Below are 17,652 nucleotides of genomic sequence, written 5' to 3' on the forward strand. Positions count from 1 at the left end.
TGAACAATAACAAATCCATGTACTTAATTTTGTCAATTTTACACATTTATCTTCATTTAAGACCTGTTCATTCTTACTTGAGACAAAATTCTGTTATCTATTTCCTTTACCCACAGCAAATTAGTAGCAACAAATTCTAAGTAGGAAACAGAAGTGGCACTTAATAATACTAAGGGAGGAGACAGAAAAACTGTAAAATAAACAGACACGAGAAATATATATTTTTAAAAAGCACTTTCAGAGAAAAAATTTTAGGACATAGGCAAAATCCCTGCAGTTGTATTTTACTGTGTAGTATAATCACACTATCAAAATGATGTCCTTGAATCACGAATTCCTCCATAATTAATATGCATTGTTGAAGAAGGCAGATCAGTAAATAATATATTTTAGAGGAATTTTTATCTAATTTGACAAAACAGTACAGTGGTTAAAGGAGTGAGTTTAAGTAATATGGAAATTTCATTTAGAGAGCAGATATTTTTGTCAACTGGACAAAGGAAGCTCTATGTTATTGTGCTTCCTTCCCCTCAAAGGAAGGCCAAATAATATTAAAAAATTAAGTTTTGAAGGATCTGATACCTCTGGAAGGAGAGGAAGTAGGATCATTAAATATTATATACATTCTTAAGAGGAAAATAAAAGTGAAATTACTGAAGTTCACTTCACGACTCAGTGCAGAGCCCAGCTCAGAATCAAGGGCTTTCAACTCCCAACCTTGAACTTTATACAAACAATTTATTGGCAAAATCAGATGGTCCATTTTAAACATATGAAGGATTGATGTTGAGAGACAGAAGAGTCTAGATACAGGGATAGGACTCCTACTTCTTTGTTTCCAATTGCTAGAGCAATCTTCATGGGGTCTCTCATTCCTGGAGCTGAAATGTGATGAGTCACATGAGCATACTCTGGGAATAGCTGTAGGCTCTGCTAGTATCCCAAGGTTGAAAGAGCTATCAAACGACTTCCTAGACTCTCCGTATACCCACAGCTAATATAATATGCCCCACCCTGGAGTCAGACAGAGCCACGGCTGAGTCCTGGCAAGGCACTTTCCCATCTATAAAATGAAAGATGGGACTAGACTGTCTCTAAAGCCCATCTCCGTGCTAAGATCCTATGAGTCTAAAATCGTGTTTATTATTGTAAGTCACGACTGCTACTATTTAACAGCCCTCTAATTACCTAGTTTCTCATGCTCTTTTAAAATTCTTTATTCTGGACTTTACTGTCAAAGCATATGAAGAATTTCTATAATTCTATGTACCAAATTTGCTTAAAGAAAAAAATATTTTAATTCCAGATTTTAAAAAAGAGCTATTTTTTTTTAGTATTTTAAAATATAGGTCAGACTATGTTAAAAATGTGCAATAAATCTCTAATAATGATTTTAAGACCAAAGTTTCCTATAATTAGTTACAAAAATATGGTAAAGAAGTGAACCAAAATAAAACCAAGTAAACCAGCTACTAAACTACACATATGTCCTTAAAATCTTATGGGAGTCAAATATTCCAGTAAAAATAACAGAAGAGATGGAAACACAAGTTTCTTATTATCACACTTCATATGTTATAAAACATAACAGTTAACTTATTTTTGGCAAAATGATTAGGGATTGCAACACTCTGGCTTACACAAACTTATTTGATTGTCAAATGCATCTTAAATGGAGCGTGTCATGCTAACTTCAGGCATGCAGGCACTGTGCCGTCTTAGAGTAGCCTAGAGACACTGACATTTCAACACTTCAGCAGGGATCATACCACCAAAATTAACTGGGCCAGGTGTCTAAAGAGGGGTGGGGGGACTTCAACAATGTAGCTAATTGAAACCAGATAAAGCTTTTGAATAACAACAAAAAAATCATACAGATGGTCACCCTCCACCCCGGGTGACCTTTATGGACAATTTATTGCACGAGTTATTTTCTAAAATGCACCCTTCTTAAGAAAACACAGTTTCACATGCCTCTCTGAAAACTCTATAATCACAGCGTGAGTTATGTGTCCACAAACAGACTTGAAGGTTAAGCTCATGTTTTCTCTTCCTTTTCCCTTTTCCCTACTATTCCTACAAGGGCAGGAGCACCTGAAGGTGGAACAAGAGTCAGAAAGTCCTAAAGCTGAAGAAGCCCTAGGAAGCTACACTGACCTTAAGGTGCCTTGTACTTCTTTCCCGACAGACACTGTGAATGAGAGTCAAAAAGGGAGGTGGACTCAGAACAAATGGGTAGAACAACTCTTCTCACAGATGCATGAGAGAAATGATGCACTACATGCAGAACGGGTGTGGAGCAAACAGACAAAAACCTCAAGAACAGATCTGTGATTAAGTTAATAAACGGAAGGACACAGAAGTGAATATTTTCTTCCTGGTGTCTATACAATAGTGTACTACTCATCAAGGTTCTCCAGAGAAGTGGAAGCAATAGGAGATACGTGGAGATGTATTATATTATATGGAGATTTAGTGGAGGAACTGGCTCATGCAATTAGCCAATCTGCCATCTGCGAGCTGAGAAGCACGAAAGCCAGGGGTGTAATCAGGCTTCAGAACTGGGGGTGCCACTGGTGTGAGCCCTGGAGTCTGAAGGCTTGAGAACCCATAGACCCAATGACCTAAGGCAGGAGAAGGTGGATGTCCCAGCTCAGGAAGTGAGAGAGAAGGAATTCACCCTTCCTCAGAGTTTTTGCTCTCTTTTGGCCCTCAAAGGATTGCATGATGCTCGGTCTTCTGTTCTCAGTCTACTGCTGCAAACAGTAACCTCTCCTGGAAACATCCCACAAACTCAGAAGTATGTTTTACCAGCTGTCAGGGTGTCCTTACCCCAGTCAGTTAACACATAAAATTAGCCATCACAAACAGTAATGCTATTATTATTCCAAATGTGCAAGTACTCTTTTAAACATGTTTTTAAAGCTTTAAAAACACCCAGAACAACTAATAACGAAAATTATATTTCATATCAGTTTGCTACATTTTATTTGACAGGACCAAGTCACTTCCTAGACTGGGAAATAAGTTATGTGTGTGTTTCTACATGCTTGGTTGTACACCACACTAGTGAAATCCTAACTGTAGGAGTGGTGGGACACGGCCCCCGGGGATCCTTTCCTTCTCATGTTCATGCTCTAGTGTAATCCGCTCCTCTTCGGTGAGGGCTGGACCTAGTGGTTTGCTTCTAACAAACAGAATACCATACAAGTAATGGGACTACCATTTCTGTAATTAGGTTACAGTTGTGACTTCCATCTTGCCAGCAGACGCCTTCTCTGGCTCTTCTCCCACACTTGCTCTTCCCACGGGTTAAGGAACTGACGGTGGCATCCAGCCAGCCATCAGGGATGAACCAAGACCCTCAGTGTAACAACCTTCGAGGAACAGAGTCCTGCCAACAACCAGGCAAATGAGCTTGTAAGCAGCTCCCTCTCAACTCGATTTTTCAGATGAGACCTTTTGATTAAAGTCTTATGAAAGGCCCTCGAGCAGAGGTCCCAGCTAAATCATGGCCAGGTCCTGGACGCACAGAAACTGTGAGAAAATAAACGTGTATTGTTTTACATGGTTAAGTGTTGGAGCAGTTTGTTACACAGCAGTAGATAACTAACACAGCAGTTAACCCAATGACGGAGGTAATAATCCACGGTCATTTCCATAATAACAGTCACTAATACCTACAGCAAACTTTTAACTGGTAGGTACCCTTTCTAATTCGTTATATCATTCCTCAGAAAATCCTTTAAAGAACACATTACCCCCATTTGACAGATGAAGATCAGAGGTACAGAGAGACTCAATAAATTGTCCAAAGTCACACTGACAAAAGCAAGAATTTGTGGATATATCTGAACTTCGGTGTGGTGCCAGGGCTCACAGCAATTGTGCGAACAGAACCACTCAGTGGCAGGGCTTGTAAAGATGGTAACCTCCTGACACAGAGGAGAGTCAGGAGGCACAGAAGAGAACAGAAGCCATGCAAAAGGAAGGAACCACTTCCTACCTGGCCTCCTGATGACCAGGTTCAATGGCACTCATGCTCCCACACACCCTGCAGTTATTTAGCGGTTATCACACCCATGGCTTAGTCTGTCTCCTCCTTCAGACTTCAGACTTTCTTACCTCAAAGACTGCCTCATTCTTTGGGAAGTTCTCAAACCACAGCACGAGGCTTGATATATGGCTAATATTTAAAACTAGAGGCCCGATGCATGAAATTCGTGCAAGATTAGGCCTTCTTTCCCCCAGATGCTGGCACCAGCTTCCCTCTGGCACCCAGGACCCGGGTGTCCCTCCGGCACTTGGGACCCGGGCTTCCCTCTGGCCGCCGGCAGGTACCTGGGACCCAGGCTTCCCTCGCAGCCCCTGCTTCGTCTGGAAGGATGTCAGGTCTAATTAGCATATTATGCTTTTATTATTATAGAAGATGTTTGTTGAATGAAGAAATAATTTATGTTGTGAATTGCATCCATTCAATGGGTTATTTCAATGGTATGAAGCTTTGTTTTGAAGTCTCTGGTAGTTCGCCCTTTCCTGAGCACTTTCAATAGGTCGCTGTGTCTCCAGTGTCTCTGGCACATAGTGGCACCTAATAAGTATTTCTGAATGAATGAATGAATGAATGGATGAATGAATCAATGAGTGTCTCAAAAAGCCTGCCAAGCTATAGAACTGATAAGAATTCATACTTAAGCCTAAATAAAGACAGCTGTTTTCCTATCAATGATGATGATAAATTTTCTTCCTTTTATAAAGACGCATGAACATTTGCAAAATACTCTCCCAAATAAAGGTAGATTCTTGTCTAAGTCTTACCTAGTGACCGCTCTTAGATATTCTTTCATAAAAGACAACAAGTTACACGCAACTCAAGAACTCCAGATAACCCTAAATTAAAAGGCATTCGGTTGGAAAATCCCTACCTCCTTCAGCATTATTTTTTCAAACATGGAAATTGCATGAACATACACTTCCACAGGCCCACAGTAATACGGGAAAAAGGATAAAGGCAGCTGCCAAGTATCCTCTATCTGTTCCATTTGTCAATTAAACAAGAGACACAGGGACAAAGGAAAGCTGAGGGGATCTGTGCAAGTGCACAACCGGGCGCCTACAGCCGCCTCCTGGGCACACTTACCGGGAGCTCAGGCGCGTGCTTCAAAATCTGAAGGGCCATATAGCTGCCTATTGAATGGCCGATGACCACCAGCTTGGTTTCCTTTGGCACATGAGTTCTCAGGAAAGCTACCTTATGTTCTACTTGACCACGGAGTCCATAGATGTCCTTAATTTCTTGAGCATTTGGATCTAAAACCAAAAATATAAGCATGTTTTTTATTCAATAAGTAATAAATTCACTGGGAAAATATTTTTAAAATAACAGTAACAGTAATAGTAATAGTAATTACCAATTAGGTAAAGCCTACAATGTGCTGGCTAGCACGTTAGGCACTACTTAGATTACCTCAACAAAAACCCTGGATAGGAAGTATCAGTATGTTCATTTTACAGCTCACAAACATCAGGTGATAGAATGACAGACACATACTTATTGAGTAAGAGGGGGAGACTCAAACCCAGGTCTCTCTCTCCTCACAGCCCACGAATTTTCAAATATTCCAAGACTTTTCAAATATTCCATGACTATTCCATAAATATTCAAATACCCCTAAACTATTATTAGTTTAGGCCCATGGATCTCAGAACCCTCTGCAGGATTTGTTATAACATTGACTGCTGGGCCCCACCACAGAGTCCCTGGTCCAACAGGTCTGGGCCGGCGCCTGGGGATCTGCATTTATGACTTTCCAGGAGATGTTGACGTTGCTGGTCCTAGGGCCACATGCTGAGAACCACTGGTTAGGCTAATTTATATTCTCAATAAACAACGAAGAAACCCCATGACATGCTTCATTTTTTTTTATTTTTTTTTTTAATAATCTGCTTGGCTGAAGAACTCAGACTGTGGAAATGCTGTAAGCTGTTTCTTTTAACCAGCACAGTCCTGACCTGAAATAGCCTCTCGTCCTCTCACAAATGAACCGTCCTCTAGATTCTTCAAGACTAATTAAAACTTTATCTAGCTAATCTTCAAGAAAAAGAACTGAGCCTTCCTTTGCGTTTGACCAGTACTCCACTCTGACTATAATCCTTTCCACAACTGTACGGGTGCCTGTTTATTTCCTCTCTTCGGCTGTGAGCTCCTTGAAGGCAAGGTCCATCTCTTCACCTCTGCGTCCTCTGTGACTAGCACAGGGTGAGTATTATTTATTTGATTAACAAAAATATGTAATTAGGGCAGTGTTAACTATCTAAAGAATAGTGTATAACAGAATCTTAGACTGTTATACAATTGTTTGTACTTCTCTATAGTTTAAAAGACTTTCTCGAAATGAAAGTTTTAAAGTGAGAATGCTCTGACATGCCGCTCCTCGCTATCCTACATTAATTTTATAGAGAAACCACCATTCACTTCTTCATTACTCCCAACGGAATACAAAAGCGCCTGAGGACTTTATCTAGGTCCGTGCTAACCACGGGAGGCAGAGGGTGAGCACTGTCTCCAGTTCCTTGCGCTTACTTAAGTCACGGGTGCAAAGGTCTCCCTTTCACAACGGTGCCTGGAGTTTTCTAAGCTGACGAGAAAGCACACTCTCGCCGTTTAGGCCTCGACTGCCCCCGGCTCCCAAAGTATTCTGTAACCTCCTTGTACCTAAACATTGGTGGGATTCTGTTAGCCTTCAAGGCATGCCGCACAGAGAGGGGATGGTAGGCAGGCGCTATACTCAAAACCGCCACCTTACTCAAAAAACTTGGTAAACTCCAAACATGTCTTATAGAATAGTTTTTCATTATTATTCTCCAAACAGATGGTGAGAGACAGGGTAATCAAATTATGCTTTCCACTTGACTAAAACCAATGATCTGGAATTTCAACGGGGGAAATGATGGGGGTGGGGGTGGGAAGAGAGAGAATAATAGTGAGAGATGGATTGATTCAGCAAGGAGAACATAATATTATAGACTTAGCAAATAGTAAGAGCAAAAGGCATAAAAGTGCTAGGTGTAATTTTGGATTCAGCTATGATGTCCATGGCTGCCTGTGGTTACAGGGAGAGGCAGAACAAATAAGGTTGGAGAGGAAGGCAGAGACTGGATCAAGGAGGACACTGAACATCACCAAGGAGTGTGGACCCCACAGTGTGAGCAGTGAGAAGATATCTAAGGATTGTGACTGGAGGGGCAGTGATCTGGCCAGTGTCACATGACCTTACAGGCACTGCTCCTCCCTAGTCCTCCTGTGCTTCCTCCTCCTGTCTTCCCTGAGGCTGGAACAATTTGCTTGTTAACTCCTCCCTCCTACTTAGAGACCTCCTTGTTTATTGCTAGTGACTGTGAGCCCCTGAGACTTGATTGTCTGATTGTCTCTGCCTCGGGCTCATCTAGTCATTCCACTTTTAGCTCCAAGTCCTTCTGCTAATCACAGTCCTGGCAAGAGAGAAAGCTCTACTGGGTTTTCTCTTTCTCTTTCAGGTTTGAGGGCAGGAACTGGAGTGGTTTAGTGTTTCTTTGGATAAGCACGACCCGGGTTCATCATTAGTTGAAAGACTGTGTAACTTTTTTAGATAATGTTTTATCAGCTGAAACTAAACCACTATGATTTCCAGCTTTTATGTTATACTTTTTGAACAAATGACTTCAAATAGTTGATAATGAATCTGCCATCAAGGAAGCTGACTCTACAGTAAATCAAAGCCAGAAAGAGCTTATACTTCTAATTCCTCAAATTTTCTTTTCACACTCTTTTTCTGAGTCACCCCCTTCTGACATTGGTGAACATCTGTTCTCCCAATTATACTCAATTTATGAGCGTGATAATGTGGTGCAGCGAGAATATTATTTCCAACTGTTCATAATTCTAACATGTGCTAATATGAAGCAAAACATACTTTTAACACTTGATGTGTGGTTATAGCTTATGTCCTTTCTCTCAATGATTACATATATTTCACACCATAGTTTGCACGTCAGAAAACCTGTACTTTAGAATAATAATCTTGGATGATGAATAATATATCTGTCCTGACTATCCAAAGCAATGTACTCTAGCATGCATTCGCAAGCATAACCTCCAACATGTAAAACAGATGAAAGGGTGGATGGGGGGACTCGGGAGGCCGGGAGCTCCACCCGCCCGTCCCAGAACTTTTGGGCTACTCAGAGCACGATGGACAGGCACTAACCCGAAAGGCGGCATTTCCACTCCTTCGGAGACCTCTGCGGCTCCACGCATAATAACCTAGTAGGTTGTCCATAAACCCTTGAAGTGATGAGTTACCCTTTCACCCCCTCTAGAAACCACAGCTTCCTTGGCCCTGTGGTGGCCCTTTGGGCTAATGCCTCTAGATGGCACTGTTCTCATTAGGTAGCAAAGGACCCAAGCTTTAATTACGAAGTCATTACCTCAATAGTACACTAGCAGTTATAAATAACAAGACATCAATTCAAATCACGAATTAAAGGCATTTCCCAGAAATTCAGGCACGTACCAGGTGGCTTCTCCTGGTTTTCCGCACCAGCGTTTACTGGTGAAGGTCTATGGCAGTGGCTCTGAAAACATGGTCCCAGGACCAGCAGCATGCACATCTCCTGGGAACTTGTTAGAAATGCAAATTCTCAGGTCCTACCCCCCACACCAACTGAAAGGACCCTCAGGGCGTAGCGCTCTGTAATCTGTTTTAATAAACCACCTTCTGGGATTTTGTCCCATGCCCAAGTCTGAGAGCCCCGGATCTAGGGTTGCCCTTCAAGAATCCATTTTCAGCTTTCCAAGTTGCTATTCGTGTTCTGCTAGAATGTTTGCTTTATTGAACCTAAAACTGTCCGTGGGCATATATGAAAAAGTAACTTAAGACAATAAAAATGTATCTTTTACAATATTTCATAGCAGAGCAAGTATTTGCTGTACATTTTATTCACTTTCAGTCACACTTCAATATGATGGGTTGTTGAAATAGATGTTTTTCATCAAGGCAATAACTGAAACATTCAGTTTCATGTCACCACTGAACTTAGAATCACTCACTGCTAGGTAATCAATGTCTACCTATTTTTCAAAGTACACCCTAGTCCCGTGGTCGGCAAACTGCGGCTCGGGAGCCACATGCGGCTCTTTGGCCCCTTGAGTGTGGCTCTTCCACAAAATACCACGGCCTGGGTGAGTCTATTTTGAAGAAGTGGCTTTAGAAGAAGTTTAAGTTTAAAAAACTGGGCTCTCAAAAGAAATTTCAATCGTCATACTGTTGATATTTGGCTCTGTTGACTAATGAGTTTGCCGATCACTGCCCTAGTCTTTCAGCAAAGTGTAAACATCTCTTAAGTAGGCTATATTCCTAGAGGGATACATACATACACGGGCACATACATGTAAACAGAGAGAACAAGACACTATGAAAGAGGCACATAGAAGAGTGTTTATGCAAGCATTTGCCATGAGTTCCTTGTTTCATCTACACTCCATTTATCCTGTCACAGCAGGAAAAGGGTCACAGACTAGAGGGTGTGACCTGCGACCGTGGAAGGTGTAATCTAGAAATCAGCTCAGAGCACTAAGCCTGACAACTCGGCCTCATTAGTACCCAGCACCCGCTGGGGTGTATCAGGGTGACCCACCAGCAGCACTCGCTGAACTGAAGACTGAAGTGCTGGCTTCCTGCTGAGGTCCTGCTACTCACTAGCAGCCCACTTAGTTCTGCTGGGTCTTCCCGTCCTTGAAAAATAAGGGTTCAAGGTGGGATTTGATGGAGACACTTTTAGGTCTAAGATTCCAGAATTCTTTTTTATTTCTTGAAAACTATTTTTTTTCAACAGTGGAAACTTTCCAACATACACAAAAGTACAAAGAGTAGTATAATAAACCCCCATGTACCCAGTGTCCACTTACTACAACTATTTTTTTCTCTTTTTCCAGCTTTCCTGAAGGATGATTGAAAAATACCAATCATACATATTTAGGTTATACATGGGATTACTTTTAAAGGTGCACAGTGTGATGACTTAATAAACATATACATTGTGAAATGATTACCACAATCCAGTTGATTGATATATCCATCACATCACATAGAGCAGGTGAGAGCCTGGCATTGAGGCTTTGATTAAGGAGGCCTCCATTTCCAAAGACACTCATCTTGAATAAACATACAGCCAGCTGTACGTCCCAGCGACTAGCAAAGAGCAGACAAAGAACTAGGCCACCCCACCCATGAGGTCCCTACTCCACCAAGTCTCTTGAAACCCATGCGCGGTCTCTCCTTTATTTACGCCCTAAGTCCCCAGGCGGTAAGCAGGCCTGTTTATCACTCATTCTCTCTAAGTGCCAGTAAGAGCTTCTTTAGAGTAAGGACCAGTGCTGAGGAGCAGGGTGTATGGCTTACAATAATTTTTCTCCACCATTCCTCTTAGTACCACTCTGGAAATGCAGTGCATGCTCAGCCAATATACGGCTGATTACTAGTTGGTAAATGGAGGAGTCCTAGACAAATTGTTTAATCTGCCCAGATTTTTACAGAAAATTACCTGTAGAACAATGAAAATGACTCTAAAAATCCCAAAATTACCAAAATGCGGCATCCTGGGCCCAATGCCGCAGGCAGAGGTCTCCACTGGTGTAACTCTTAACCTTAGCGGGCTCTCCCTCACTGTAAAGGAAAGCACATGTTGATAAACACGTACCGTCCGAAGCTGCATGAATCTTCTTGTCTTTGGGGGCCACAACATGCCCAGCGTGACTGATAATCCAAACTGGGAAGCGTCTGTTTACTGAAGAGTATAAAGCCTTTGCAAATGGCACATAGAAGGCAGAAAATCCTGGGTTACCTGAGAAAAGAAGCACAGGCCTTAGATTAACCAAAGCGGTAACACTCACTTAAGATGACGTGCAGAATGGAAAAGGATTTTTTTCCCTCCAACAAATCCGGTAACATTTACACATACATGTCAGTTTTAATATCCTTTATACTTCAAGTCTGGGAATGATCACTTAGACAATATCTGCCCCTGCTTTGTTCTCCAACTGTTTCACATCAATTCTTCCTCCCCATGCCTCAACTTAATAAATGAAACCACCAATCACAACCCAAATACTCAAGTCCTAACACCAGGAGTCATTCTTGGTTTCTCCTTGTTTTTCACATCCAGTTCACCAGTAAGTCCTGTCAACTTGGCTTCCAAAATACATTTCAACTTTGTCCACTTCTCTCTGTTCTTATTTATTAGCACTTTCAGTTGGGTTTCCTGGACAGCCTTCTCAATGGGTCTTCTATCTCGTCCCCTTGAAGTCCACTCTTCAGAGCACCCAGAGAGTTATCGTCAACCCTCAGGTCAAACCATAGCAGTTCCCTACTTAACCACCTTTCCGTGGCTTCCCATTGCCATCCGCGTGGTCTAAATCATTAACGCTGCCCGTGAGCCCCTTCAAGATTTGCCTTTGCACAGTTGCCAAGCTGCATGAAAACAAGTTAGTGTTAAGAATCATTCACAAAGAGAACTTTAAGGAGGCTACTAAGTGTTCCCTTGTCATTTATCACAAGTATTTATATTGTAAACAGATGTATAGTTTGATCTTTTGGGGAAAAGGCCATCAAGTAATACAAGTGGATTTTTCTTGTGTACGTACAGAGGTATTTTTGACGTGGGTTTGCTACAGAGAAAGAACAAATAAATGGTCTTTTAAAAAGAGTCAATCCGACACATCTTTAGGGAGAAAAGACAGTAAAATGGGGTTTTCACCTTGGGATCATCATCCTTACGTCCTGATAGGTACTAGTCCATTTCCATCAATATCTATTTCTCTAATCAATTTATCTTTCTCCTGGTAGGTTTTCTCCTCTTGGCACTCACATGACATGGTTTTGCTGCACTGATTTCTTCATTGTCTGTATCTTTTAGTTTCCTAGATAGGTAATGCAGCAAAGCGGATTAGGGCACAGACTCCTGGGCTGGAATCCTGGCTTTGCCACTTACTAAGTGTCTGACCTTTGGCAAGTTATTAAACCTCCCTGGGCCTTGGTTTCCTTGTCCATAAAATGAGGATAATAATCATACTATCTCATGTGAGAACTAAGTGAATTAATGTAGGTAAAGCACTTACACACTGCTCAATACGTAAGTGCTGGACAAATGTTAGCTATTCATACTTTTCATCACAGTCTAGCCATGATGGCAATGGATGATGGCCTTATCATCCACACTGCTCTTTTGTTTCTGTCACAGTCTAGTTGCAAATTGTTTTTTGTTATGGTGTTGGTACCATCTTTGCTAAATAGGTGAAAACCTCCTCAGGTGCAATAATATGCTCTTTGCTCAGTTGACTGGCCACCGTGTAGCTAGAGAGAAAGAAGGGAGGAGGGTGTATCAGGAAGGGGGCTCTTCCAGTATGGTGGATGTGAACAACACTGTTTCATTATTATTTTTCAATATATTTTTATTTATTTCAGAGAGGCAGGGAGAGGGAGAGAGAGACAGAAACATCAATGATGTCCCCTGCACGCCCCCTACTGGGGATCGAACCCGCAGCCCAGGCACATGACCTTGACTAGAATCAAACCCAGTACCCTTCAGTCCATAGGCTGATGCTCTGTCCCCTGAGCCAAATCAGCTAGGGCCATGTTTTATATTTAAATCTTCAGTGAGTGTGGGATATTTTTTTAGTATAAAGTACAAAGTAGCAATCCAACTTCTTTCCAAGTGATTAGCCAAGTGTCCCAAGTCCATTTATTATATAATCCATTCTTTCTGCATTGATTTGAAATGTCTTCTGATCCAATTCTGAATTCTTACACTAGCTTGCTAATTCTGATTCCAAATAAATTCCACTTATTTTTTTCCTTTTCTCCTCTGCCAGCACCAGACTGTCTCAATTACTGCATTGTGTTTTGAAGGTACAGCAAATCCCTTCTCTTTATTTTTTTTCCTAAATTTTCTAGGCTGGTCTCCTAACCTTTGGAATTATTTTCATGAGTTTCAATTTTAAAATAGCTCTTTGGAATTCAGATTGAAATTTCATCTCATTTATACATGAATTTAGAAATATTTGATATATTTTTACATTACTGATTACAACCTCAGAATGTGTTATGTTTCATATTCAAATGTCTTATGTTTCTCAGCAAAGTTCTATAGTTTCCTTCATATGGCCAGAAAATATTTAACATTTGTAAATGCTATAACTTATTACACGACAGGCAGTACTTAAGTGCTTTACATATATTAACTCATTGTCCTCACATGAGGTACTACTATTATTTCCATTTTACGGATAAAGAAACTGAAGTACAGAGAGGTTAAGTAACTTTCCCAAGTCACACAGATGATATGTGATCAATAAATATTTGATACTGAAAGAACATGCAAAAGAAAATATTAATACTGAATTTAAAAAAGAATATAAATTACCTGGCGTAGGATCTTTTATATACCCTGTTTTACTTAATCTTACAGTAGCTCTATAAAGTAGTTGACATTATCATTAGGAATAATAAATGGACAGCCACTTGCACAATACCCGATACATAGTAGTTGCTAAATAAATGGTAGCTACTATTACTATAATTATTATACTTTAAAAAACTTTTATTGAATAAATTAGACATGTAACATTCTGTAAGTTTAAGCTGTTGGCATGTTAAAACTGGTCTACCATTAAGGAGAATTCAAAGATAACAACTACATAATTTAGATGCAATAGTTACCATGACAGGACGGACATATAAAACCATGAGCACCAAATAATGGAGTTGCTATAAAACAATATTTTTTTAGTTGCCAATGATTTATTGACTACTTAATATGTGGAAGTCACTGTGTTAGGCACAAGATAGAGAAGGGCCCCTTTGTAATTTACATTTTCGTAGGAGAATATATACACATAACTAAATAAGTAAATAAGATAAGAGTGTGATAACTCACTCCTATGAAAGAAATAGGATTGCCTGGCTGGTGTGGCTGAGTGGTTGAGCATCGACTTATGAACCAGGAGGTCATGATACATTCCCAGTCAGGGCACATGTCCAGGTTGCGGGCTCCATCCCCAGTGGGTAGCTGATCAGTGATTCTCTCTCATCATTGTGTTTATATCTCTCTTTTTCTCTCCCTTCCTCTTTGAAATCAATAAAAAAAAAATATTTAAGAAAAAAAAAAAGGATGATGTGATAGAGAAGGAAAGAGATTAGGGAGGCCTGAGAAAAATGTCTGAGAAGGTGGCATTTAGCTAAGACCCGAAAGATGAAAATCAATCCTGTAAGGATTTGAGAGAAAAGCCTACTAGGATTGGAGAAGAACAGGTGCAAAGGCCCTGAACAAATAAAGAGCTTGGCTCTTAAAGAAACAGAGAGTCCACAATGCCGGTAACATGACGTTCCAACTTATAACAGAGGTGGACAATGTAAGGCAAACTGTTTAAATGCCATTGCATACTTCATCACTTAAACATTATGGCTTATGTTACACTTTATGAACCATGAACTAAACTTCCTGGCTAGGAAACCACAAAGCAAATTAAAAGGGTCTTGTTTATACAACCAAAATCATCAGATATATGTCTGTATATATATAAAACTCCAGGTGTAGGGATGTTTGAAAACATTCCAATACAGTAATACAAGTAAGACATTTTATCAAAGGATATCAAAATGTGTTATAAACACATGCGTGAACACACACAGTCAAATGCTAGCCAGCTCTGAGCAATGTCTAGCAGAGCTGTGGTGACCCTCGCAGTAACCTCGTAACTACTCAACATGGCATGTACACTTAATGTCTTCCAGTTAGTCCTGCAGGGGACTAGCTTCCATGTACCCAGTCAATGTGGCGTAGCATCTCTATGGAAGGTTGTCACATGGACAGAATTCTGGGCTTGTCCTTAGAAGCCTTCTGCTCCATCTCTAATCAGTGCACTCACGACACAAGACATGTCACATGGTTCTATTATCCCCCCCTGAGAATTTTAATGATCCAATACATCCTACAGTGGGTTCTCACACTGCCTTCCTTTGCTCATTTTATGTCTTAAAGTCCAGGATAGCACTACTTAACAGAAATTCTGCAACAAAGGTTCACTGGGAAAGATGAAACTAAATGAAAAGTTATTCAATGTGGATTCACTCCTCATTAACGTTGCTAATTTAAAAGTGATGAATTAATTTTGCTAGCTGCAAAAGCAAAGTAATTTAAAATGAAATGTTATGCCAGTCTATTCAGAAATGGATTAAACATGATGTCTATAATGGTTTAACAAACCTTGAAATACTGTCATCCGAAATTTCCCCAAAGTATAAAGAGACTAGCCTCCCAAACCCTCCCAAAGCAATTCTGAATGCCACAAACTCCTGAGCAGTACCAGCCTATAGCTCCCATGAACACCAAGGAAACGGGCCAAGGGCAGCAATGAGAATAGAAGGGCAAGCATAAAAGAACACTAGGACACTAACTGTGACCTGATAATGGCAAAGCACTATAAAATAATGAGACTGCACACACACGTTTCCGCTTCCCTTTCTCCAGATCCTAACCCTGGCTCCTCCCTGAGGGACTCTCTTCCTTCACTGTTCTCTAACACCTCCTACACCTCACTGAGAGCAAAGACTTTTGCAACACAGTATTCCTAGAACCCAGTACAAATGAGTGAGCGATGAATACCTCTGAGTGGGAAGTAGAGTGAGCTGTCTGTTCCACTTACCAGTTCACCTTATAACAACCTCGCCTCCTCCAAGACGGGAGCCGTCTACTTCCATCTATCAACTCTTCAGTCATTCTCACACATTCCCTGCAAGACTTGACCCTTAACCGGCAGTTTCACTTGCCAGTCCGTGACCGAGATGATTTCAAAATCTGGGTGGACTGGCCGAGCCAACACCTTTGTCCCAGAATTGAAATAATTCTGAAAGGCATCTCAGTCCCCTGCTAGGCTGGTTAAACACAGCTTGCCCCACCCTGAGTTTCTGGTTCAGAAAATCTGGGACGGGGGCCAAGAACCTGCATTGCTAACAAGTTTGCAGATGATGCCGCTGGTCTTGACACCAAGTTTAAGAAGCACAGGCCTAGAACTTTTCATTACCCAGAAGTGGTTAATATCCAAAGCATGCTACTTCACCAGCTGTTCAGCTTCACCTTCTTCCCTTATAGACCTCACTCCCAATACACATGCTACTTGGTCACAACGCTGCTCAAATTTTTTCTACTTGTTTTTGGTTGATAATTCCTTTCATCCTGCATATCTGCTATTTCCAACGCTGACCACTTTCCTCAAAGCCCCAGCCCACCCTATGCCATCCTTATTATGAACAGATCACCTCAAATCTTATTTATTTTAGAGAGAGAGGAAGTGAGAGGGAGAGAGAGAGAGAGAAGCCTCAACTTGTTGTTCTACATATTTATGCATTCATTGCTTGATTCTTGTATGTGCTCTGACGGGGATTGAACCCACAGCTTTGGCATATTGAGACAATGCTCTAACCCAGTGGTCGGCAAACCGCAGCTCGCGAGCCACATGCGGCTCTTTGGCCCCTTGAGTGTGGCTCTTCCACAAAATACCACGTGCGGGCGCGCACGTACAGTGCGATTGGGTTAGAGCAGTGGTCGGCAAACTCATTTGTCAACAGAGCCAAATATCACCAGTACAACGATTGAAATTTCTTCTGAGAGCCGAAAACCGACTTCTGCGCATGGGCCACGAAGTTTCAATCGCACTGTACGTGCGCGCCCGCACGTGGTATTTTGTGGAAGAGCCACACTCAAGGGGCCAAAGAGCCGCATGTGACTCACGAGCCGCGGTTTGCCGACCACTGCTCTAACCAACTGTGCTGCCCGGCCAGGGTCTCAACTCTTAATTAACAGAAAAAACAGAGGTCAGGGAGCAGGAACTACTTTGAAGACTCCCTTCCCCCTGCTCCATGGCAGTAACCAACTTCACCTTCTTTATTCTAGCCTCAGGAGGAGACCCCTCCCCCAGTCCAGGAGAATGTTCCTGCTTATTCTCTCAATCCTATATTGGGCTGTGTCCTCCAAATCTCTGCTCCATCAAATAGCACTTGTCAAGCCTCTAATTTCAAACTCTCCCTCACTACTGGCAGAGCATATGCATTTTTAATGTCAGTAGATACCAGCAGACTGCTCTCCTAAAGGACTGTTACATCGTGGCAGGTGACTGGGTGCATGTTTCAGGAGAGGTTAACCTGAGGAGAGAGTTGGGGTCAGGACCCTTGCCCAGCTGAGAACAGAAGCGCCCGACTGCGAAGACGTTAGATTACGTGCTACTAAACACTGAGACTCTCAACCTCCTTTGCTCTTGGCACGAGCATCAGCAGACAGGCTTCCCCCGCTTCTCACACAGGATGCTGGGAGATTTCTTCCTGGGAATATGGAGCAATCCGAGAAACGGCTGCAGATACTGAAAGCTGGACACTCTCCAATGAAATGCTGGGTCCCTACTCATCACCCCAAGCTGAGGATGACCTCGGGCGACCGATCATTCTGTTCTGCCCAGAACTATTGTGGTTTTAATAGCAAAAGTCCCATGCCCTGGAAAACCCCTCACACCAGGATGGCAGGTAAACCCTAGGCACACCTGCTGATAAGCCCCGCCCCTAAACA

At 41.7% G+C, this 17,652-nt stretch overlaps 1 protein-coding gene across 1 annotated transcript in view; it reads right to left on the reverse strand.

Moving 5' to 3' along the window:
- The window catches only part of LDAH (lipid droplet associated hydrolase), an 81,495-nt gene that overhangs the window by 53,282 nt on the left and 10,561 nt on the right, over positions 1-17,652 (reverse strand). The window contains exons 3-4 of the mRNA XM_079792492.1: positions 10,738-10,881; positions 5,141-5,310 (exon numbers count right to left, since the gene is read on the reverse strand). Coding sequence (XP_079648618.1) covers positions 5,141-5,310; positions 10,738-10,881 — 314 coding nt within the window. The remainder of the gene's footprint in view (positions 1-5,140; positions 5,311-10,737; positions 10,882-17,652) is intronic.

This window comes from Cnephaeus nilssonii, assembly GCF_951640355.1.
Source record: "Cnephaeus nilssonii genome assembly, chromosome: 15".
NCBI classification, from domain to species: Eukaryota; Metazoa; Chordata; class Mammalia; order Chiroptera; family Vespertilionidae; genus Cnephaeus; species Cnephaeus nilssonii.